The 25970-nt window shown below is 33.2% G+C and overlaps 1 protein-coding gene across 3 annotated transcripts in view; it reads left to right on the top strand.

Moving 5' to 3' along the window:
• Window positions 1-25970, top strand: part of LOC130446256 (potassium/sodium hyperpolarization-activated cyclic nucleotide-gated channel 2) — a 138287-nt gene that overhangs the window by 107413 nt on the left and 4904 nt on the right. The window contains exons 7-11 of one of the 3 annotated variants that reach the window (XM_056782384.1): window positions 1256-1354; window positions 10765-10914; window positions 11905-12123; window positions 13609-13873; window positions 13937-14225. In XM_056782384.1, the coding sequence (XP_056638362.1) occupies window positions 1256-1354; window positions 10765-10914; window positions 11905-12123; window positions 13609-13873; window positions 13937-14225 (1022 nt within the window). The remainder of the gene's footprint in view (window positions 1-1255; window positions 1355-10764; window positions 10915-11904; window positions 12124-13608; window positions 13874-13936; window positions 14226-25970) is intronic. The other 2 variants (XM_056782386.1, XM_056782385.1) reach the window with 2 other exon arrangements.

The raw sequence follows: 25970 nt of genomic DNA, 5'->3' as shown, positions 1-25970 counted from the left end.
CTTGTTTCATTAGAGCACCTCTTCGGCAGCACGTTGTAGTCACATCTAGATTTTCCGCGGCATGTTGTAATGAGCTCTGTCTATGTTGCTTTGCACCGCACTCTTTTCTATCCTCTAAATTAAAAATGTTAAAGAAAAAACTCTTTTCCAGACAGTTATTCAAAAGAATAAGATTTGATGGTTTCTTTGTTACATATTTTACTATAATCTGTAATAAATATGCCAAAATAATTCATGATAAGATAATTTATATTCTTAGTGTCAATATTACTTTACAAAAAAGTCTTAAAAATGTATGTATTAGTCTTTACCATCAAATTCTTATTCTGTCTCTTTGGAAAATGTCAGGCATATACTAAGTTCGCATTTATCCTTTTTAATGTCTATATGAACCGAAATAGTAACACACCATATATATTCCACTTAAAAAATAGGTATTCAGTACTTTATTTATTAATTCAAAACATTTAGAACGTAAACTCACTTTTACAAGCCGGTCATATTGAACTCACTGATTAATACTTTATATAATAATTTATAACAATGAGTTTTATACAAAACTTTCATTAAATCAACTGATTTTTTTCAAAATTCTTCGATAAACTATAATTTCATGTAATGGCTTTATTAGCAGGTCAAATTCTGAATCAGTTCAGGGACCGATCGCATGCGCACTTTCAATATTTTATATAATACATATAAACTCCGTACAATCTTCGTTATCATGTATATTATAACGCAACGCTTGTCAAATTTATTATTATCAAATATTTTTTTGGATATTGAGTTTTAAAAACACCTATTTGTTCACCAATACTTGCATCAGTTTTTACAAAAATATTGAAATAATACAAATTGTAGTTAAATCTTTCTTCAAAACAAAGTGAAATTAGTTATATTTGTGCTGTCACTTTTTTCTTAGGTTAGTTCTGTCTTCTTTTTTAGAAACAATTGTTCTCTACTTATATAAACAAAAACATAAAACATAGAAGTATTAGTTATTTTATTTTTGTAAGTTGGAAGTGCAAATAGAAGTGTTGAATACAAAATGGACACAATAATAATAACAATAAATTTGTCGTCTTTTTTTTTCGGAATAAATTGGTGTTATCTTTTTCAGTTTTTGAATAAAGGATAAATGCAACTAGTAATAAACCGACTTATTTAACTAACTCTCTCTATTTAAGTACGTTCTTCTGGAATTATCTAGCGTGCCACGCTTCCTCTACTACCTTGTTGTCTCCGCTTTTTCTAGATCTTGCAGAATCTTCAAAAAAAGCGAACAGAACGGAGGGGACGCCTCAGTTCGGACGTCAACAAGTTTAATACCACCAAAAGCAATCTCATCTTTAAGGTAACCCGCTTCGGAATTGCTTTTTGGCATAATTATTGCGCATGACAGTTTCGCGGCGTATCTGCTTTGCGCATTATTACGTCACGTTAACAGGTAGAATGAAACATCTACAATATTTTTACGTATGGAAAGTATTTTTCAAATACAAATTGATAAGATAAATTTTAATTAAATATGTTCACTATGCTTAATCGAATTTTCGTTTTTTTTCCAACTATTTCTTTAGCGGAAACGCAGCGTCTGGCTTCTGTGGACAAATCAGTATAGCCGTAGTGGTAGAACAACGAATTGTTGTGAAATTTTACGTGTAAAACCGCAACTAAAACTTATAATTTATCAAAAGAACTGTATTGAAGTGCGTGCATTCACATTTTCAAGATGACAAAGAGACATTATAGATGAATCCAGCTTGTCGCCTTTTCCTGTTAAAAACGATTGTCATTATTAAACAAACCTGTGATCGGATTCGATCTGAACACAGATCAGTTAGGAAAATTTTGACTTGTGAGCCGAAAATTCTCAAATTTGACGAAGGTACTGCACTAACCATACTTTAGATTCTATCGGAAAAGACTCAAATTTATTGGAAAGGATATTTGACGTTGGCGAGAGGATAATATAGTTTTTAGGGAACAGTTTCATCGGTAAAGATCATAGCAATTTATTTGACAGCTTCATTATGAATCATTTCCGTTATTATCAATTTATTTAACGTAAAATTCTCGACATAATTTCCTACCACTTACAATAGCTTTCCAAAATATGATAATCTCGGTGTATTTTGAGAAATTTTGTCAATGTTTCTACATTTCTTTTCTTGATTTCTTCAACGGTACGATTCGTTCTTCGTACACTTTACTTTTCAGGAATCCCCACCAGAAAAAATCACATATTGTGATGTCGGGCGAACGAGTAGGCCAGTGAATCGCTCCGTTTCGGGATATCACATTATTCGGGAAAATCTCATTAATAATACTCATGCTGTGGCTTGTTTGAATAAGATTTGATCATTGAATGCATGTTGACGAAGTTGAGGATTGAATAATGACCTTAACATTCCCGAATACCACTCTGCGTTCTGGTAACAGACTGTCCCCTTTCATTTTTTAATAAAAAAATAGATCTATGATTTCCATTTAAGTTGATTATGGTTTTTATTACTTCAGTACCAGTTTTGTTTGTTCACAAATCCCGAAAACTGAAAATATGTCTCGTCATTCATCCAGAGGTTGCTTCAACCCAAAAAAATTTCGCAGAATTGCCATCGTTTTCGTTCAATGCCTAAACTACTTAAGTATTTTAAGATCCTTCGAACAGACCTATCTGAATTCCAAGGGCTGCACTTTGACCTTCGTAGGCTTCTTCCTACAACATTTTCAAGAGTTAGAACGGATTTCTTACTGTCATTCTTTTCTTTATTGAGTTCACTACGAAAACGAAGCTAAGCTGCTAGATAGGCTACAAGTTTAGTGAAACGCTTCCACAGCTAACGATCGATATTGTTTTGATCACTGTTCCTTGGCGATTTAAGTGCTTTGAGGTGGGGACAACTCGCCCCGCTCGCTTTCTACGTATCCAGAGTCATTTCAAAAATGGAGAATTGACTATCAAGCCCTGTATTAGAATCCTTCAGCTACTGTTGCTTGAATTGGAATGTTTTCATGTACTCAAAATATCTGTCTAATTTTTGTTTCATTTTGTGAGGATATAGACTGCGATTATAATTAATTTTTATCATTTATAAAACTGAAATTACGATAAAAACACAAACAACTAAAGTTGCAGTTCAATATTTTTTTCTGGTATTCAAAAATTATGTTTCCGGCTTGTAGATTGAAGACTGTTTCACATTATCCGTTTCGACTGTGGAAAAAAGTGATTTCCATCAAATCTTTGTTGTACAACACAATTTATGGTCAATATTTATAAATCATTGACTAAGTGGAAAAATATAGGGGATAGAAGTTTTTTGGAAAGAAAAACGTAAAAATAATTACTTACCTTGTATAATTGGATGGTAGATAACGAAGTAAAATATTTCAGGATGTCTAAATACTAATTATTCACCATCAGAAGTTGGACCTATTAAAAAAACGTACATTTAGGCAGGCTCGAGGATTTTACTCCTCATTTTTTCTTCAACATTATTGTTACTATAAAATTTATTGAATTGAATTTTTCATAATTCATTTTTATATGTCAAATCATCAACGAATCATTTTCCTTAAATAACGTGATCGGCCCTTAAAACGGACGGCGATTAACCGCAGTACAAACGCACAATGTGAATGAGCCTTAATTATAAATAGAAAAAATATTGTAAAATAGTTTTTGTTGTAATATATTAATTTTAAAAACTGATTTCAATGTTTCCTTCTACCTGTTGTCAACTTTCCGAAGTACACATAAAAAATTCACTTACAATAACTTCAAAAGAAGTTGAACGCTTTTTGTGCATGCTATCACATCACAGCTATTCTATAATCTTTTGTGATACGTCAATATACCGTAAATGTAAATAAGAGAAATAATATTTTTCATTCTACGAGGTATATCCACAAAGTGATTTTATACTTCTTCGTAGAAAGTTGTTGCCTGTGTTTTCTTTCACCTCTTCATCATCGTTGAAGTGTTGACCGCCAAGAAAATATTTTAGGTGTAAAAAAAGATGCAAGTAGTTAGGAGTAGGATCCAGATTGTAAGGAGGATGATCAACCACGACTCAGACAAATACTTGTGAAAGTTTTACCCGCCGTGACTATACTAGGAAAAAATCATCACTGTCTTCATTTTCGAAAACTGAAGTACTTTTTTTCGTGTTGTGCAGTAAGAATTTTGCATCAGTGACCAAAGACGGGTGTCCATATTGTTCTTCATCGTCCTCCATTGAACTGTCTGATCCATCGTCTAATCATTGAATCTCTCGTAGCATTTTTCCTGTAAACTTTGCAGATTTACCGATCATTTCCACCTGCTCTAATTTTGCATTTAGAAAACAAATCACAGATCTAATTTCACAAGCGGCTGCATTTTCAATTAAGACTGACCTCATAAGGAAGCGGTAAAAAAACACGTTGGTAGTAACCAACTGAAAACATCGTACATTTCTTCGGCTTGGGCTAGATTGCAGCGGTAATAGAAATAAAAACTTACTTCGTGGATATACCTCGTATTATTTATAAAATCTTAGTGACAAAATTTCGGTAGCGAGTTAAAAAAAGTCAAAATAACAGAGAAATAAATATTGTTACTGAAGTACCTATCATTTAACTTGTTATTTTGATCTTTGATAATAAATCATATCCCAAAATTCTACATTATTTGGTCAAATGGACTTTAGGTCAGTTGAAGGCATAAAATGCCCGCTCCAGACTCTCACGAAACGCCTCCTAGAGACTCTATACATGAGTAAAGGCGGCAAGAGTTCCAGCTACACACACTCTTGGTTCATTCGGTTGTACGTTGAGTCTACAACAAAATGGACGTGTGTTTATACCAGAAACAGATTTAATTGAAGCTTTTTCCTTTCTCAAATACCCTCTAAAGTCGCCATTAATGATTTTTTGTAGATTTTAATTGCTGTATATATACGATACAACAGTAAAAAAAATGTAGTACCTGTTTATGTAGCTGTATCTACATTGTCCTATCCAACACGTAATTAACTTTATTTTCGTCCTCATATTTTTTCACTCGTACCCGAAAAAACCCAAAACGAACCTGAGATAAAGAGGCAAAGAGAGGGACCTCGTGGAGAGTCTGGATCGACCTATATTTGGTTTATGTTTTATATTATAATTATTATCCGTTCATTAGATAATTGTATACTTTTTGTCTATACTGCACTATCAAAAATTCTTGTAAAAATATCAATTTTTCCGATATAGAGCATGATCTCAAACTCGCTCAGTGCTAACTTCCACAAGGTAAGTTATAATATAGGATGTTCCGGGACTCGATACAAAAAAATCGGGAGTGAGTAGATGACGTGAAAATAATGCGGTGAAATAAAAAAATCTCAAAGATTTGATTGTAATTTAATATCTCCTGTAAGTATTTTCAATGAATAATTACAATTTATGATAATTTTCATCGGAATGTTTCTTTATGGCGAACGGTTTTCTTGGCATGTACAACGATTTAAAAATGTACATATCTCGATAATCGATTGGAAAATTTGCTATAATTAGATTGTACAGATTGTCCCTGTAAAAGTTACGAATTGTTAACCATTGGGCATGATCCTTTAGATAGTAGTGTAAAATTATTCATTACATCAAACACAATACTTGGACATGTAATCATCCATCAAAAACTGATAATGTTCAATTATATAATTAAATGTAAGTACGAGGGGTAGTTTGAAAATTTTTATCGATGCCACAGCATTATTTTCACGTCATCTGCTCACTCCTGAATTTTTTCTATGAAGTCCAGGAACATCCTGTATATTAAATGATAGAATATCATTTTTCAAAACAGTTTTCATTGAATACACTCTGTTAGGGTTATTTGGTTACTTAAAAATCTACTCGACATCGGTGTTAATTTTACATATTGTCAATCATTATGTGTTTCAAAGTTATTTAGCCCAAAACAAGTTTCGAAAGTTATAAAAAATCAAACACCTGCAAAATACAGTGTTTGGTTTTTCGCTTATAACTCGTTAAGTACAGATATTTTTTAATTTTTGAATAGAGATTCTTAAAGAAGAGGGAATTCACTAAAAATAATTGCGATTTTCTAAACTGTACCTTTAATTTAACCTTGAAAGAAACCCTCCGCGCGCCATTGTTAGATTGTAAGCATCCCCTCGAAAGCAAGTACGTCTTTTAAAAAAAATTAAGGTACTAGAATTGAATTGAATAATCTAAAAATAATCTGGTATAATCTAAACACTTTAGACAATCAATTACCGTTGAATTTTTTTATTTCGGTCAGTTTTTTAACAAACTAGAAGAACGTTTGAATAATTGTTGTAAAATTTGTGCGTTTCGTTGAGTTTTTTTTCATACATACAAAACAAAATTATGTCCTAAGAGTTAGAAATATAAAAATACTTTATAAGGATAAAGGTAAAGAATCTATTAGGACTAATATCAACTAGTAGGAATTGTAGATTAGCTCTCTTGAAAATTATCACGATTAGAGTAGAAATAGTTTCGGATTCTTCTGAGACAATTAAAATTATTTTCAATAGAAGAATCGAAAACCATTTCCGATCCATAGCACGCTTTTCGATTCTTTTGGAATCATTAAAATCAACCAAAAGAATATAGAATCGTGCAGGATCCATTTGACGTTACTACTTTTAGATATTTTGACACTTCCTCGGTCAAAGCTGCGGTTCAAATGATTTAATATATTCGACCCCTACCATATCCCATTTGATAGGTTGTACCAAAAAATTATTATCTTGCACGCTAATTAACAAGTATATTGGCGAAGTTTTCACTTCCTGAAGCAGTCCTAAAAGTCATGGAACCTTCTTCTTCTTCTTCTTCCGTGTATTAGGCTCAGTCGCCTGTTTTATCTTCGACAACCTTGCCTCCTATTCTGCTTCAAGGTTGTCGCTTCACCTTTTCCTTCGTCGGTTGCTACTTCTTCGGCCCAATGGGGATTTACCGCGCGTTATCTTCACCGCTATCTTGTGCTCATTCCATTATTTCTTTCTTGATAGAACCCATTTATTGACGTCATGTATTTTGCACAATCTTCTTCCCCTGTCCAGTAGGGTTCCTCCGGCGGCTATCCTGTTTCCATAATTCTTTTGGTTTTCGCAGTTTCTAGCCGTGTCTCTGCGGTGTAGGTCATTATGGGTCTTAACGTGGCCCCGTATATTCTCGATTTGGCTTCTATTCTTCATGGTTTCATTCAAAGATGCTGCTTTCCTTAAGCCTTTAGGCTTACTTCGTTCTCTACGTCTCCAAATCCTGAAATCTCGATTCCTGGGCATTTGAATTTCATTCCTTGGTGAATTATCTGGTCTTCTACGACTACCTTACATCTTATAGGAGTTTTGGATGTGGTCATACACTTTATTTTGGACGCAGATATTGTCATATTGAAAGATTTGGCTGTACAGTTAAACACATCATCAAAATCCTTTCAAGATCATCCTCATTCCTTGCGACTAGAACAGTATCATCAGCGTAACATAATATTGTCATATTTCGGTGTCTTTGGAGCGAAATTTTTTTATCAGCAAAAGATCCAAAACTTTGGAATGTTGTTAAATATTTATCTAGCGCATTGTCGTAGTGAAGGATTCAAATATTTTTTGCATTCTCTTTGTTTTTGGATCGCAGCCGCAAACACCTCAATTTATCACCATCAATAATGTAGCTAGTTTTTGGAATAAACGAATTTGTAATTCACTGGTGACGTCCTTAGGTTCTATGGGGCGTTTAAAAAAATGTGAAGGACAAGCTCTGGTTCATTGGCCTCTTAGGTGATGTAATTTTAATCTTTTGGACTACACATCACGTTGAGATTTGGAAGATAGAATTCAGTGTCATTTTAATGACCTTATAGCTTACTGAACACACTGTATATACTACCACTACACCAATACTCACAATTACACTGTCCGACGTGCATATCGAGAACCAAATATGAATCGAAATATTCTGAAAACAATACAGAGTATCAAGTTTTACCAAAAGTACCTTTTGGGTGTAAAATTGAATGATATTTAAGTTTACTTAAAATTTTGATCAATAAATCTAAGTTATGTTCAACTTACTTTGTACGAACCGTGTAAATAGCGCCCTCTATGAGAGTCAGTTATAAAAATAAATTAAAAAATAAGTAGAACATTTTTTTTTTGTTATAAACTTGTGGGGGGCAAACACGCTTTTGTTTTAACACGATTTCTATTAAAATAAAAAGAGTAATTAGATATGTAAAGTGTGATTCAATGAAGACTAAAAAAAATAATATCGGATTGTATGCTGATGTTCACGTTCATATTTCCAAAGGTCACTGCCATAACCTTAACATATAACGTACAAAATTAATTCAGCCATTCAATAAAAAAATAATGTATACAAAATTATCATAAAACGTTTCTTCTTGCTGTGCTTATTCAAAAATGCTTTAAAACACGCTTATCGTTGAAAACTTACAGCTTTTAATTTATTGCTTAAAGCTCCACGTTCGACAGAGGAGAGAGTTTGCTTTTTGAGGATTATTTTGCGAAAAAACCACACCAATTGCTTCAATAATTTTATTTGTTTTTTATTATATCATAAATATGAAAATATAGCGAAAAAATTTTATTAAAAATTTTGTTGGAAACAGTAGATTGAATCCATTTAATAAATGGAATGATGACCAAGGATAAAATAATAGATGCAGCTTTTCTTTTTTACAGCGGAATTTGTTATGAGTGTTGTATAGTGAGTTGGTGGCTTCAAATTCTGGGAAGTCGGCAGGTCATCTGTCAAAAGGCAAACCACCCTATACAGCCTATCAATGCTGATGTTTGGATCGGTTGTTAAACTTTTAAATCACTTCTATCTGCGGTAAACGGAGAGAGAAAATAAATTTGCTACGTTCATCCCACACCAATAGTGCAAATGTGAATTTATTTCACAAAATGTTTTACTACTTTTATCTATAGTAAATCCCACATTCCATTAAAATCTGAATGATATTTTGAAAATAATCCACCACTGATGAAATTTTATAATAATTATTGCATTTAATGTTGACTGAGAATTCTGGATTTCATCAGAACTACTTCTAATCCTATAGTTAGGACTACTAAGAACATTTACCCTCTGATTGGCCTTATGCTCCAATTGACATCACCAAAACACGATCTCCTTTAAAAAACCGATCAGGTACTTTGACTCATACCTTTCGACGTCACCAGGCAAACTGTAAAGCTTTCTCAAGGGTTTGAACCTCTCCCGTCGAGTACTAGGCACTTACAGATGACGTTGTTTGCAGTTTCTTCTTCATCCATGCAGTAGCGGCTCTCCGGATCGACTATTATGTTCGTAGTATAAACCAATCGAGTTTTGCGCAGGCTTCAGGGAAATAGTTGTTTGGTAAGATAGGCAAAAAAGTCCCGTCTCTGTCCATCTCCGCTGGCTACATCGAGTATCCATTCTGGAACCATTGGAGGATTTCCAGTTCCCAGTTGGAGCTAGACCTTGCAGTCATCCTAATCAGCTCTCTTGTTTCTTACACTCCATCGTAAACTCAGAACACACCGTTTCAGTCGTTATGATTTGTTCTGCCGAGAGAAATAATCGGGAAAGACGCGATAAAAGATTGTAACAACAAAGAACCAGGAGGTAATAAAAGGAAAGAAAGGCTCGGATATAATTGGTTCAATTTTCTTCTTCTCTAAAACTCTTTATGTCCTTTCGACCATCAAAGTATTAGTGTTTTAGTTTTAACCGTATTCTGCTAGTTTATTCATTTGTCGTATTGTTTCTCCATTCTTCCTTCTTCCAATACTATTTGTTCAAGCCAAGTTTTCGTGGGTCTTCCTTTCCTCCCATCCTGTTACATTTCTTGGTATCTTTATGTGTTCGCACCAGTTTAAACATCATGTTACTACATTAGTTTCTGTCCGAGCCGTTTCAAATGTCAAAAACTTTTCCGAAAGGTTTCTTTCGAATTGCTTTGACATGCGTTATCTTGTTCTTGAGCAGATGTGGACAGCTAGGTAATACCATGGCAATAAACTTGCAGCGCGTTTTCATATTTAAGAAAAAAGTTGTTGGCTCGTTTTGAAGGCCGCTTTTTTCGCACAAACACTTTTTGCAATTAAATCCGGATTTACTCAAGAATTATCTTTCGATTCCGTACAAATTAGAATCCAATTTACTATTCGTTCACACTCTCTCGTTGCATTTCCAAATTCCAAACTAATAAAAAGTACCTACGACAACTTCTTGAGTTTTCTGTTTTGGTTTTTTACTAAAAGAAGTCATTTGATTGAAGAAACAACTTTGATACATCTTGACATTTAGGGAAAATATGTAGAGATTAAACATGTAAACCTTTTTGTGGGTAAAAACCAATCGTCAGCAACATATGCTACGTCCCCAAATAGGCACAAGGATTCTTGTGAAAGAGAAAAGACACTCGATTTAAATTTTCAATTTTTTAGAGTCCAATCTTGTTCTCTAATGAAGAACATAATTTTAGTTTTTTAAAATAAACAATTTGGAAAATTTCAAAAAAACATTTATTTTCAATCTTTCATTTTAAATCTGTTAATGTTGATCTTCCTTATTAATTTCTTTCTAGGTTGCGTTGATTATTGATTACGCAACCGAATCCTTCAAGTTACCAAAAGTTTTCTGGATCTATAGTTAATTTTGTGGGACATTCTTTATATTAGATAAATAATAAATATATATGTTTATCAATTCGTTTTTGTTTTTCAGTTTTTGAATATGGCCAGCGTTTTTATGAGGATATTCAACCTAATTTGTATGATGTTGTTGATTGGTCATTGGTCGGGGTGTTTACAATTTTTAGTTCCGATGCTACAAGGATTCCCCCCAAATTCCTGGGTTGCTATCAACGAATTACAGGTAATATTCTATCAAATTCACACGTTATAATTATAATTTTATGTTGATCCCCATCAGACGATAAGATATGAAATTTTTTACGCCATTTACGAGCCTGTATATCACAAATTAACAAAGTAACCAACAAATAATTTTAACGATTTGTTTCACTCACGAATATCCAGTTTATGATACAGGATGTCTGATTTAAATGTTTGTAAATGATACAGACTTCTTCTTTCTATTTTTTTTTAAACTATGGATGAAAACAAGATTTCATACATTTTTTGAAGATAATTTTATGATCAACAATGTTTGTGAGAAGTAATCTCATTATATAAAACTTACCATTTAGGAGAAAATCGCGAAAAACCCAGTTTTGTACTTTGACCTCAAGTAAATTTCAGTCTTCAGTCTTATTTTTGGTCTAATTTGACTTTTATGAAACTTTCAACAGTCATTTATAGAGGTTAGAAAGTGCTCAGTTGAATACGATAAATAACAGTTCAAAATAATTCCACAGAATGGCGCTGGTGTAGACAAAGCAATTACGTATGCTGAGTTAAAAAAATATAACCTAAAAGAAATTTACCCTGATGTGTGGCGCCACATTTAAATTACGCGTTTCGATGGACATTTTTCATATACACACATTGTCCTCTTCATATTTTCCTTAGTAAAATAATTGATGTCGAATCAAGCAAGGACATATATTTGGTTAAGGTCCGAATCACGGTAACCTTTTTCCTAATACTGGTATATGTAAAACAACAATGATCGTTGATGTGGCAGGATTTCTATGATTTTCCTGTGAACCTCTTCATCAGTGAAATGGCCTACTATCGAGGATAATACAGCTGCAGAGAAAAATTTACTCTTTATCAGGACCAAACCTAAACTATTCCTCATTCCATTCCATTCACAAACCAATCCAATGAACTCTGTCTCTATTTGAAATGTATATGACGAAAACTTCCTTATTTAAGGCATTTTTTCTTTAAACATTTTTAGGAAGTATCCTGGTTAGAACAATACTCGTGGGCGCTGTTCAAGGCGATGTCCCACATGTTGTGTATAGGTTACGGTAGGTTTCCGCCTCAATCGCTGACAGATATGTGGTTAACCATGCTTTCAATGATATCCGGAGCGACGTGTTACGCACTATTTTTGGGCCACGCCACGAATTTGATACAAAGTTTGGATTCGTCGCGAAGACAATACAGAGAAAAGGTAACGAAATGGCTCTAAAATGGCTGCGGTTTCTTGTTTTGGTCAAACGTCAACTGTCACATATCGAATGTTGAATAGTTCGATATTGATGTCAATTAAATCATTAATGGCATTTGGTATGACGATGTCAATTATTAAAGATGAATAATGGAGTGGTGGAAATGTTTCTACGTTATTCCGATATCTGCGTGTTGATATCCAATTTCAATTACATTCAAAGTAGATATTTGAAAAAGTTTATTTACATAAATAAAATAATCAGTAATAATTTTAAATTATTTATCAATTTCTACAATACTTACACAACTGGTTATCTGCATGCTATCCTATATTCTAACCTAACATTTTCATATATTATAACTAACCTCACAACTTCTCTGGATATATTTTGATAAAAATGTATAGAGGGCGCAATCCAATTGGAATCGCTCGTGATTGGTATTGTTGACAATAAAAATATGTCACTTTCATCAATCTTACTAAATTAAATCTGTCAAAACAAAACAAAAAACAAACGAAACAAATTTTCATTCCACCATAATTAATATGTATTACAACATTGTTTGCAATAATTTTGACACTCAATATCGAATTTATTTGACAATTCTATCATTTGTTAATGTGTAAATTAAAAACACAAAAAATATGAGTCCCACTTTTAAGTATTCAGTCGTCTATATATTTCTATGTAAAATTTGAAATATGAGATTCTACTATTTCAAATCTAACCTATAAATGCACCTGTAACAATATCTATTAAAGCACGTTTGATTGGAGCACGAAATCCTGCCGTCATTTGCCACATGACTCAATCAAGGTATTTTCACAAAACCATTTATTACTCATACACTTATAAATTATATTATAATAAAAAAATATATTTGTTTTCGTGAACATTTATTAGTATAAAATTACAGTGGGTGAAAAATCTTAAATAAAAGAAAATTTAAAGAAATTCTTCACTTTTTTAGCCATTGAAAGCGGCTGTGGTGTCATTCTTACGTGTTCTATGTCATCTGTAACGTAACAAACAGCACAGAACACATGACAGGTGATAAATGACACAAAACACATGATTGATGACACAGAATACGTAACTGATGACACAGAGCATGTTAAAGATCAACCAGAAGACGTGATAGATGGCACAGAACACATAACATAGAAGACGTGACAGATAACGCGGGATATCACTATAAAACCTTGGCATTTAACATATTATTTTGTGAATTACCACTTTTGAACATTTACCACTATCCACATTTTCTTGGTTGCTTTTTTACGGTTCTTTCACACCAATGACTTTTTTTATTTCTGAAAGTTAACTTGAATAATGATATTTTTATAGTAAGACCAAACTCCTTTGCGATATATTCTGTCCTTTCCTTCCCAGTCCATTACTATAATATACCATTATTAAAAAAAAACTGCAGCCTGAGCCTGACCAAATCTGAAATCGCGTTTTTCTCTTACTGCATCCATCAGGTAAAGCAAGTCGAAGAATACATGGCGTACAGGAAATTACCGAGAGAGATGCGTCAACGCATAACCGAATACTTCGAACACCGTTACCAGGGCAAATTCTTCGACGAAGAATGTATATTGGGAGAACTATCCGAGAAACTACGAGAAGACGTCATCAACTACAATTGCAGGTCCTTGGTGGCGTCTGTACCATTCTTCGCGAATGCGGATTCGAACTTCGTATCCGATGTTGTTACCAAATTGAAATATGAAGTCTTCCAACCTGGTAAGTTGCTGCGCGTATTTTCCAATTAATTGACATTGATCTATGTCCGTTTTTATATTTCAGGTGATATTATCATAAAAGAAGGAACGATCGGTTCCAAGATGTACTTCATCCAGGAAGGTATCGTCGATATCGTAATGGCGAACGGTGAAGTAGCTACTAGTTTAAGCGACGGTTCCTATTTCGGTGAAATCTGCCTATTGACAAACGCCAGAAGAGTGGCGTCCGTCAGGGCGGAGACGTACTGTAATTTATTTTCATTGTCCGTGGATCATTTCAACGCAGTACTCGATCAGTACCCTCTGATGAGACGCACAATGGAATCGGTGGCGGCGGAGAGGTCAGTGCGTTGGTTGGTATACAAGAACCTGGAGAGGTTTTGTTTAAATTATGTTTGTTTTATATCATTATATAGATATAAATATACATCGCTTGCTTGCTGTGTGCTCCCATCTTTATTATTTGTCAAGTGGTGGGTGATGTTTTCGAAATTAATTGTTCTCGAATTTGTCGAGAACCAAGAACTGTCGACTAAATACTTCAAATCTTATTCACCACACTCTTCAGAACAAAAATGCAACCTTAGTTTAGATCACAGGTCTTCGGGCTTCATTTTCTTGAAGACCATTTTCAAGATACAGTGATTCCGGTGCCCTAATCCGTTAATAATTCTGTAACAACCCCGGGAAAGGTTACTTCTGTGAAAATTCTTTTTTTTACGATAAATAAATCTCTGAAGATAATTCAGGGAAAGATGCAATGATCCTCAAGCATCCTTTTTTTGTTTTTCATTGTGTCATGTGATTCTGAATGCCCTAATTAGATGATAATTATTCTGAAACAACCCCTGTACAGGCTAATTCTGTTAAATATATATTTTTCGGTAAATAAATGTCTGCAGATTATTCGTGGAAAGGTCCAAGGTGCTTCTGTTTCTTTTTCGCCAAACTAGGTGTTTCTGAATGCCTTACTCAGTTGATAATTATTCTGAAACAACCCCTGTACAAGCTAGTTCTGTTAAATATGTATTTTTCGGTAAATAAATGTCTGAAGATGATTCTTGGAAAGGTTCAAGGTGCTTCGAGCATGCCTTCTATTTTTCGCATTGCATTAAGTGTTCTTAAACGACCCCTATATGGGTTTATTTCGTGAAATCTCTTTTTCTAATGAATAGGTGTCTGGGGATGGTTCAGGGAAAGATTGCAATGATCCTCGGGCATCCTTTTTATTCTTTTCATTGTGTAATGTGTTCCTGAATACCCTAATTATATGATAATTATTCTGAAACAACCCCTAAACTTTTTTTCTAATGAATAAATGTCTGAAGGTGGTTAGGGGGAAGATGCAATGAGCTTCTGTTTTTTTACTGAAAAAAGTGTCTCCAAGTGCTAAAGAAATAAAGTCTTACAAACCCAGTTAAAACTTTAGGGTAATTTGATAACAAATTTGGATCATTTAGTATTTAGTCGACGGTATTGAGATTCTTTGGTTGTGGTGATTTTAAAAATATTGTGACTTCCCTTTATGTTATTAATCTACAAATTTTAATCTAAAAACTCATAATTGTATAATTTTCCACATCTAGAGTAATTCTACAAGATGCACTTTAACGAACAGAGTAGTGGTGTGATTTTTCTTCAAACTTCAAAAATTTTTAGTTATGTATGACCGCTTATACCGGTCTAAATGGTTCCAGTTGTTCGTTGTTTCAATTTATGTTGAATAATTTTTCAAACTTTTTTAACGAAACAAAAATCAGAGGCTCATTTGTGGGTGTCAGAGGGGCCATGTCAACATGCCCCACTACAGCCTTCCAGAATCGATTGAGCTAGAAACTAATTGACTAAATGCAAAGAGGGATGGACACAGAGGACACATCGAAGTAGAGATGGTATAAATACAGTTCGAAGCTACCGGGAGGAACTGGAAAGGATATTTTTGGACAAAAATGCTACTAAATAAAGCACTTAGAATATTTCAGGTAGAGTTCAAGCTATAAACATGCGTGCTCAAGGATTTGAATAGAAACCGCACTAGAAAGCCTAAATATATTCTCTTCAATAAGCAAGAGGCCTTGGAGTCTATCGATTCACGTCCAAATCAACGTGGGAGTGTAAACTAGCTAACTTAATGTTGCCTCCATGGTATACCAGGCAATAAGGAACTTGAAAGCCTTGAGGCAACAACTCCATTTTGGTTTTGGACCAGAGCTGTACTACGGCTTTCTGAAAAGTCACATAAACAACGAACTGGAAGAATGGCTGAAGAATTAAATGAGGAAAGTCTTCTAATTGAAGAGAATCCAAAAGATTCATAACCACATCAAATGAGAAGTGTGAGGTGCTTCTCAGATGTTCAAAAACAACATTAAACTTATTATTTCAAATGACAACCCAATTTTTTTGATTTCAGTAAATTTTTCGCTAAACAGTAGTTGTAATTCATAAATCTAAATTTGATAAGAGTATGATAATCCACCCTACGACGATCACCTTGAAACTCTATAGATAGATTATTGATTGCGAAAAATGGATTTATCATATTTATTTTATGCGGTAATATTTACTTCCGGTGATACCAGAAGTAGCTATTATCTCAGGAAGAAGATTCGAACCATGGAAATCAAGATGCGAAAACGTCATGATGATTGCGCATGCGCAGAAGAGTTTCTGTAAAAAAATTACCCATTCATTTCATTAATAGAAGAAATCAAAAAAGATTTTCAAATGTAAAAGTTATAGATTTAAGTCCAATTGAAATATTCGATTGAAGAAAATTATTTTTGTTTACCTTTATTTCAGTTTCTAACACAACTTAACCTAACCTTACAAAAATTACTAAATTTTCATTTTATCTATTGATTTTTTGTGAAAATAATGTATTTGTCTACTATCCATCTATCCAACAAAGTTATCCATGGTTAGGCCACTTCCGGTATCTGCGGAAGTAAATATATATCAATAGTCTATCTGTAGAGTTTCATTTTGATCGTTGTGGGGTAGCTTATTATAATTGTGCCCCAAATTTAAACTGTTTCTATAGAAACTGTATGTGTTGAAATACCGAATAATAACATGAAGTGAAGTCAATTTCTATGAAAATTATTTCAATTTATATTATGTTTGCAGTATTCAAAAAAATGCAGTTGACAAAACTTCAATGAAATTAACATATTTTGAAGAACAAAATTAGACTTGAAAATATTGTTTTCTTTTTTTATATAAATATCCATTTTCTTTTGTACTAAATTTTTCATACCAATCATAAATTTTAAAGTTAGAATGAAACATTTTCTTTGCTTTAATATCAACTTTATTTGTTTATAATATAATAATGCCATCTACACAAATCTTGAGGTACTTATTACAGATTTCTACAATAACAGTTGTTACAACTGGCACGTCGCCAGATGGCTGAAGATCGTTAAACCATAAAGATGAAAGGAAGTTGGTTTAATAATCAATTTTTTCAAAAAAAAATATCGATTACATATATGACAGGCTCTTAGGGTCCCAAAAAGATGACAAGGTTTCACCATATGATGGTACAAACATAATCCAGCTCGTGAAAGCTATCACTAGATGGCGAAAAGAACTTAGAATAGTATAGGGGGAGGTTGATAGTAACAATACCAAGATGGAGATAATTGAATAGAAAGAATAGGGGTAAGAAAGTATCTATGAATGTGCATAAACTGAAAGAAGTAGTGAATACGAAGGTGTAACGACACGGGAACTCAGCAAAAGACTCCGCAAACTTGGAAAAAGCGTAGTGGCTTTCCTAATTGTAAATATAACTATATCCCCACCGATGGTGTGTATCTAGGGAGTATATAATCTCACAATAAACTTATTTCATAATTTTTAAATGAAATTATATAATGCAGCTTGTTAGAAAATCTAGTGGATCCAAATCTAGTACTTTTCGAGGATCATATTAAAGTACCAATTGTTTATATTTTATTTTACCTATTTTAGAAAGCAAAGACATAATTTTCTACATTTAGATCATTCCCACATTGTTTTTGTAGAAACATTTATTTAATTCGATAAAAATATTTGAAGCTTATGAAAACAAATCAAATTTACATGTTAAATAATTATCATACTCGTCAACTGCATTCTTTTGATGGTTTTGGTTTTGATTGGGAAACAATGACACAAATGTATTAATCATCTCACCATTATTTTGTAGTATATGTTTATAATACTATGTTTACCATATTATAACTAATCAATTCAACTAATATTGATTTATTTTGATGATGCTTGGTGTCAAAACAATAATTTAGGAATTTTCTAATAATGGCATTCATATGGAAAAACCGAATTTATTATAGACCCGTAAATCTCTAATAGCTAATGCAAATCAACATGAGAATATTGGTAAAAATTAATTTTTATTTGGAATATCTAGTCCTGGAGGAATCGGCGCTTGAGTACCGAAATCTATTCCACCTCAATTTTTTTATGTGTTTTTCCTCAACTTGCCCTTCTCATGATATAAATGCATGTTGCCACGGGGGGGTAGTAATGAACTTCTGCTATATTTTTGAGTTACCTTCCGTAAGGTGCTTTATCAACAATCTCCTTTCTACCTTTCCCTTTCATCGAGAGGTTACATGCCCTGTACTAGTGAGCTTCTTCTTCTTCTTTACTTTGAATCATATGTTCATTGTGTATTTTATACCTATGACGTAACACGTTGAAGAAGAACCATAAAGAACGGGGGAAGACCAAATACTAAACCCTGGTTGAGAAAAAAAATTAAGACACAGTCTGAAAAGAAGAGAAAATCGTAATTGCTGTATGGATCCAAAGTAGTGACATATAATGAGTATAAATCTGTAAGAAACAAATTCACAGATGTACCATATCTTTGGAAAAAATACAACAAATAGTGGCTAAACTGAAAAACAGAAAACCCCAAGGTATTGATGAAACATTAAATGAGATTATGGAGTATGGGGTACCACGTTACACGAAGAACTACGGACTGTTTTCGATAAAATACTTGACTCCAAGAGTATACCATCACAATGGAAACAAAGTATTTTGATTTTTGTTGGTCTTCATCATCCCAGCTGCAGCTAGGCAACCATTGATGCAAACACTGGACTAAAATACTTGACTCCAAGAGTATACCATCACAATGGAAACAAAGTATTTTGATTTTTGTTGGTCTTCATCATCCCAGCTGCAACTAGGCAACCATTGATGCAAACACTGGACTAAAATACTTGACTCCAAGAGTATACCATCACAATGGAAACAAAGTATTTTGATTTTTGTTGGTCTTCATCATCCCAGCTGCAACTAGGCAACCATTGATGCAAACACTGGACTAAAATACTTGACTCCAAGAGTATACCATCACAATGGAAACAAAGTATTTTGATTTTTGTTGGTCTTCATCATCCCAGCTGCAGCTAGGCAACCATTGATGCAAACACTGGACTAAAATACTTGACTCCAAGAGTATACCATCACAATGGAAACAAAGTATTTTGATTTTTGTTGGTCTTCATCATCCCAGCTGCAGCTAGGCAACCATTGATGCAAACACTGGACTAAAATACTTGACTCCAAGAGTATACCATCACAATGGAAACAAAGTATTTTGATTTTTGTTGGTCTTCATCATCCCAGCTGCAACTAGGCAACCATTGATGCAAACACTGGACTAAAATACTTGACTCCAAGAGTATACCATCACAATGGAAACAAAGTATTTTGATTTTTGTTGGTTTTCATCATCCCAGCTGCAGCTAGGCAACCATTGATGCAAACACTGGACTAAAATACTTGACTCCAAGAGTATACCATCACAATGGAAACAAAGTATTTTGATTTTTGTTGGTCTTCATCATCCCAGCTGCAACTAGGCAACCATTGATGCAAACACTGGACTAAAATACTTGACTCCAAGAGTATACCATCACAATGGAAACAAAGTATTTTGATTTTTGTTGGTTTTCATCATCCCAGCTGCAGCTAGGCAACCATTGATGCAAACACTGGACTAAAATACTTGACTCCAAGAGTATACCATCACAATGGAAACAAAGTATTTTGATTTTTGTTGGTCTTCATCATCCCAGCTGCAGCTAGGCAACCATTGATGCTAACGCAGAACTAGTCCTAACGTACGATGAAGAAAAAGACGAAGACGTCACGCAATATGGCAGCTCTACTGAAATGTTTAAACTACCTAAAAAATTTTTAAATTTTCAATAATTTGTTCTCTATAAATATTGATCAAAGAATTAAGAGGAAAAACTCAAAATAAAAGTTGTATATGAACTATTTTTTTTCAAAGCATGCAAGTACCGTATTTGGGTACGTTTGACTTATGAAAAATATATTTTAAAAAATAAAATAAAAATATTATTATATTTTATATCATATTTTATTGTTTATATCTGTTTTTTAATTGTTAATTTCACGGGTATAAGTATATGTAGCTTACTTTTTATTATTTATATATAATTGTTGACATAAATGCATGAATAACTATAATAATAACAAAAACGTAATATAAACTGATAAAAAAAGTATTTTTAGTTACATGTTCCGATTCATGCTTAAATAACTTCTGTAAAATCGATTCCAGAAAAAAATTTATTTAAAACAAATTGTAGACAAAGTTAATAGTTTTCAAGATAAACGATAAATAATGATTTAGGACACAAAGAGGACAATGCAGCGCATGAGTCAGCGATACTTAAAAATTTATATATATTAATTTTATCGTAAAAAGTCATATAATCTTTTTTATTTCTATTTCGATAAAGAATATAAAAAATTGTTCGGTTGAAAAATAATCAGTCCTTGCAATTGTCTAAACAATTTCGGTTTAAACAATATGGCACAGGATTGCCCTACGGCAACATGCATTTATGTCATCAGTAGGGCAATTTGAAGAGGATCTCATGAAAAAATTAAGGGGGAATAGTGTTCAGTATTCATACGTCGATTCCTATTCGGCTAACCTACAAATTTTTTTTAATTATTGTAATTTATTTAAATGGGTGCGGGGTATTTAAATATACCTTTGAAATATTGTCTCCGTTATTAAAAAAATGATGTCACATCTACGGTTGTATACTAATTGCACTGATTTAAACACTTTTCGCATTGAACATTATTACTGCACAGAAATTCTTCACAATTTCAATGATGCAAATCGCAGTTTTTCATTCATCCTAACTTACATTTGGGTCTGTGTGAACATCTGGTAATAAACTTGATTTTTTGGTAGATGTATCGTTTTCATCCTTACAAACGGGCACCAAAGACATAAAAATTTGATACAATGTCTACGACAACTTTAAATCAACAGCGCTCAACCAATCTTAGGAAAATTTCCCATTTCTAGGTTATGTTTTTCACGTACTTTGTGTCCTAATTAGATTTTTTACATTTGGTTTGGAAAAAAAGATAAAACACTATATTATTCACGAATGTATAATGAACATTATTATTCACAAGTTGAAGTTTACTGCATAAATCTTCGAGTGAATAATAACTCATTATACTCAAGTATATACTTCATCCACGCTACTAAATATTTTTGTTGGAAAATGTTACATTTTAGAAGCACTGTTCGATTTTAACAAACGTATACAATATATCATAATAATTAACACAAAAATCTAAATATTCAGCTTGAAAATATTGTGTATCTAATCTTAAAAAATGATGGAATTAACATCAAAATTAATGTTATGGTGACTTATGGAAACATCTGCATTATATGTACATTCATTCGCCGCCTGTGTATAGCCTTCTGCAACGGCGGTAAACTTCCATCCACCGTGTCTTTTAAGGTTAGTAATACCTCCACCTGCATCAACCAGTATTGTTGCAGAAGAATTGTGTTTCAAATATTGTTCTGGATACGTTAATTTCAGGAAAGCAGCGTTATCCTTTCCCATTTTTGTAAATTTGTTTACTGTAATTCTCTTACGCGGGTTTGCATTTTAAGCGTCAGTCGGCGTTGTGCTTCAGCCACGTCAACAGTCCGCCATTATTGATGCCCCTGCCAAGTGTGATTCGTTTTCTACAAACTGAAGGCTATGGTGTTCCAGAAATCCATTGGAGAATGAGTCGTGTGTATGGGGAAACCTTCGGGAGTGATGGTGTTGTGCGTGAATGGTGTCGAACAGCGTCCCAATTGTTTCAAACAGCATTTTTCTTTTTTATTGATTTGATGAATAATTTGGAAAAAAAATAAAGTCAAAAGTTTACAATGGGCAGATTTTTATGCTTAATATTTTGTTATCCGCCGTGGTTAAATTGGGTTAGATTAAAATTCAGAATTAATACGGATGCTAGTATAAATTATTTTTTCCAGGGAATCGGTCTATCAATATAAGTTATAATTAGTTAACCAAATTTGTAGAGTTCAAGTGAAAACACAATAAGTGAAGTAAGTATCAGAAATAAACAAAAAAATGCGAATGAAAAGGGTTGTTTTAATTATAATATGGTAAACCAAACTACACTATTCACTTTAGAATTGATTGTTTATCAAATAACAAAAATTGATTAACTAATCACTATCTTGAAATGTAAAGTGTGACCAATTTTATTGATTCATCTCTAGTGAAACTATAATCGCTCCATTTTCCTATTTATATAAACTATTCTATATAAATTTGCTTTAAACAGATTTGGATGACAATAAAAAGAACTGAGAGTTATTTTTATTCATGCTATCCACTGTTATCTATCCTCTCATGTATTCTCGCTTCTTTCTGGAGGATTTCAAATTTTTATAGATCCATGTTAGCCTCAGTAACTTTTATTACTAATTCTTGTAGTCTAATAATACTCAGAAAGTAATAATATAAAAATATTACATTACCGTTATTTATATAATTCTATTACACTTTTATAGTCTGTTTCAAAATATAACCTCAATTAGTCCTCCGTGCAATTCTGCTTATTTTCGGCGTTTATGTACGTTTTATATTTGGCAAATAGTTCCGAGACTCCCAATATCAGTAATTACTTGTTAATTTGCTGAGAAAGACCGGAAGTTTCGATTAAATATAAAGATATAACATTTATGAACACCACAGCTCGAATCACAGAAGGAAATTAACTCACGAGATGTATGGTAACGTCAAAGCGCTGGCTAATGCTCCGCGCATGTATCAACTGATACAAAAGATCGATGATCCTCGTTGTATCTGTACCCGAAGTTTGTCCTGTTTATATAATTCAACCAACCAAGTTTATCACTTACATCAATACTAACACAATTTACAATACAACAAGACATAAATTATCACAATAGGTTTATTCTTGGTAGCTGTATTGGCAGAACTAGTTTAGGAAGTGTACACTGAAGCGTTCTTTGTGACAGAACCAGCGTTAGTGTTGCTGTTCTTAGTAACAGTGCAAGAGAACTAGTTCAGCCAGTTCACTGTACTGCTTGCACTAGGTAGAAGTTAGCTCAGTGTAGTGCAGTGCAAGGTAGTGCAATAAGGGTAATCTGGAAACGGTGGTACTAAATCTTCGTTATCTGACGAATGTAAAATATCAAATAGTACTAAATTGTTTTCTACTTAGTACTTAGTACTATATGTGAAACAGCATCAGAAAACTATTATAGTTCATCTAATATCAATTGCAGAAGACAGTTATGCGAGGAACAATCAATATTTCATAAATACGCAAACAATAACAACAAATTAAGAAATGAAAAATAATATTTAGTCCCCGTATAAAATTCAGTAAACATCTAACAAACCGTCCGTCCACGTAGACTCATCATCTCCATTGTTTACCAATGAAAACATCGAATCGTAAACATAAATGCATTTCAGTTGGCCGAAGCAGTCGGAATGCGTACGTACACAATTTCTTTGAAATATTCCTATGGCTTTCGACATGGATTAATCCAACGGCAGTGTGCCGATCAACTCGCTTCGACTTTTGGTGATGCAGCACCATCACGAGTCACCGTGTTTCGTTGGTTTTTCTAATTCAATCGTGGTCGCACTTCGCTACAGGATGAATTTCGTGAAAGTTGTGCTAGAAAACATTGGAGATCGACATATTTGAGCATTAGTTCCACACAATCAACAAATGCTCCATTGTGGCCTCCATTATATCGTACTTTGTATCCGATAGAACTAATTCTATACACTCATGAACTGAGCTGCACTAGTGCAGTTCCAGTGCAGCTACCAAGAACAAACCGATTAAAACCTAATCAGCTGATTTTGATTTTAACTTGACATAGTTTTTGAATGGTCTATACATAATGAAGTAACAGTAAATTCATCATGTCATTTTTCTTTAATATACCACAGACGTACTTTATATATAGTTTACAACTAATTTTAAATATAGAGAATTTTATTAGTGCAAGACAGGTAGTTCTTGTACATTCAAGATAAGTGATATACTAACTAATATTATGTTTGTTTCTGATGAAAACAATCAATTCTTTGCACACCACCAATACACTGAGACACACAAGTAGCGATTTACACATAATTTACAAAACACTTTCCAAAATAATTTTTAATGAAGACACATGTATATCGATATATAGTAAAGATCTATTACTTAAAAGCCAATTATTAAAAAGCACAATACGGTTATTGGTAATTCAAAGTTTTAATTGTATTATATTTCGAAGTAATAAATCTTTACACTTTTTAATGAAATGAAAATAAAAATGCAAATTCTCTTGAATAATCAAGCCTCGAAATAATGTTCAACACAACATTGTATAGGTTTGCTTATTAAAAAAGATTTTTTGAAACTACACAAGACACAATCACTTTTTTTTATTAAAGCACATCAAAGGCTTAATTTGCTATTAATATATATTTTTTTGAACTATTATCATCATATATATTAAGTAGTATACTCAAAAGATAAACTATTAGAGCTGTTAATGTATTTAAATCATTGAGTTGAGTTGAGATATTCAGGCAGATCTTTTTCAAAGCTATTCGTCCTCAAATTTAGAAATAAGTATATCAAATTATAATTCAAGAACCTGTTTATTGCAAACATTCATTACTAGATACATAGATCGAGTAAGCATTTGACCTTCAAAAGTTATAGTACAAAACATGTTCAAAGTTGAGTTAGTCGGCAGTTTTAAACTACTAAAGGCAAATGTCTTTTGAATAATACATAATCAAGTACCTAGGCTTGAACCCTTTAAGATCATTAAGTAAACTTTGAGGTTTGCTCAAGTGGGTGAACCTTGTAAAGATAAATACTGGAAACTCACCGATGACTCGGTCAGCGATTCCTTCCTTCAATTGGCACCAACGAATCTCCATGAAGCATATATCATGGATGGAGATCGCGTCGTAGCTGACCGTGTCCACTGGAAACCCAAACGAGCCAACACTCACCAGTTTTTATAGGACTTTTTGCACTTCAGGAGAAGCCTTCAGCACTTTGTTTCAGCCCGTATGGCTTTTATGGCAGCTCTACTGTCTAAGCAGGTTGAGATTACTGTGTTTCGATGGCGTCGACCAAGAATCGTATTTTCACAATGTATCATAGCGAATATTTCGTGTTTGAAAGATGATAACAGTGAGAAATATTATTAACGGAACGCTAAAATCATTTGGTTACTGCCCATCAAATTGATTGGATGTTCACCATCAGTCTGCGACCTGATTTTTACGTGGACAGTTGCTCCAGTCGGCAATTCGATGAGAAAATTCAGCATATATGCTGTCATCATGGCTTAGAATTGTATCGTTGGGTCCATAGGTGTAAGTGAGATAGGGTTTGACCATTTAGGATTATATCCAGTGGATGATCTTCAATGAAAGACCCCACATATAACCGAAGGTTCGTCTATAGGTCCAAAGCGCGCAAATAGATCTCTATTTTGGTGTCCACGTCTTCATGCCATAGCGGTAAGAATCCAGAGTGATTTCTAGATATTTCACCGCTCAAGAATTCCATAGAACCACATCTTCCAAGACCTCAGAATAACTTAATCGTCAACATAGGCCTGTGTTTACAAGCTTGCCTTGTTAAAATCTATAATTAAGTCGATAACAGACACCGCAAAGTTGGAGACAAAACTCTGTACAAAACATGTTTTA

This window comes from Diorhabda sublineata, chromosome 7, assembly GCF_026230105.1.
Source record: "Diorhabda sublineata isolate icDioSubl1.1 chromosome 7, icDioSubl1.1, whole genome shotgun sequence".
Lineage (NCBI taxonomy): Eukaryota > Metazoa > Arthropoda > Insecta > Coleoptera > Chrysomelidae > Diorhabda > Diorhabda sublineata.
The sequence above is the reverse complement of the archived record's forward strand: the minus strand, read 5'-3'. Positions and strand labels throughout refer to the sequence as shown.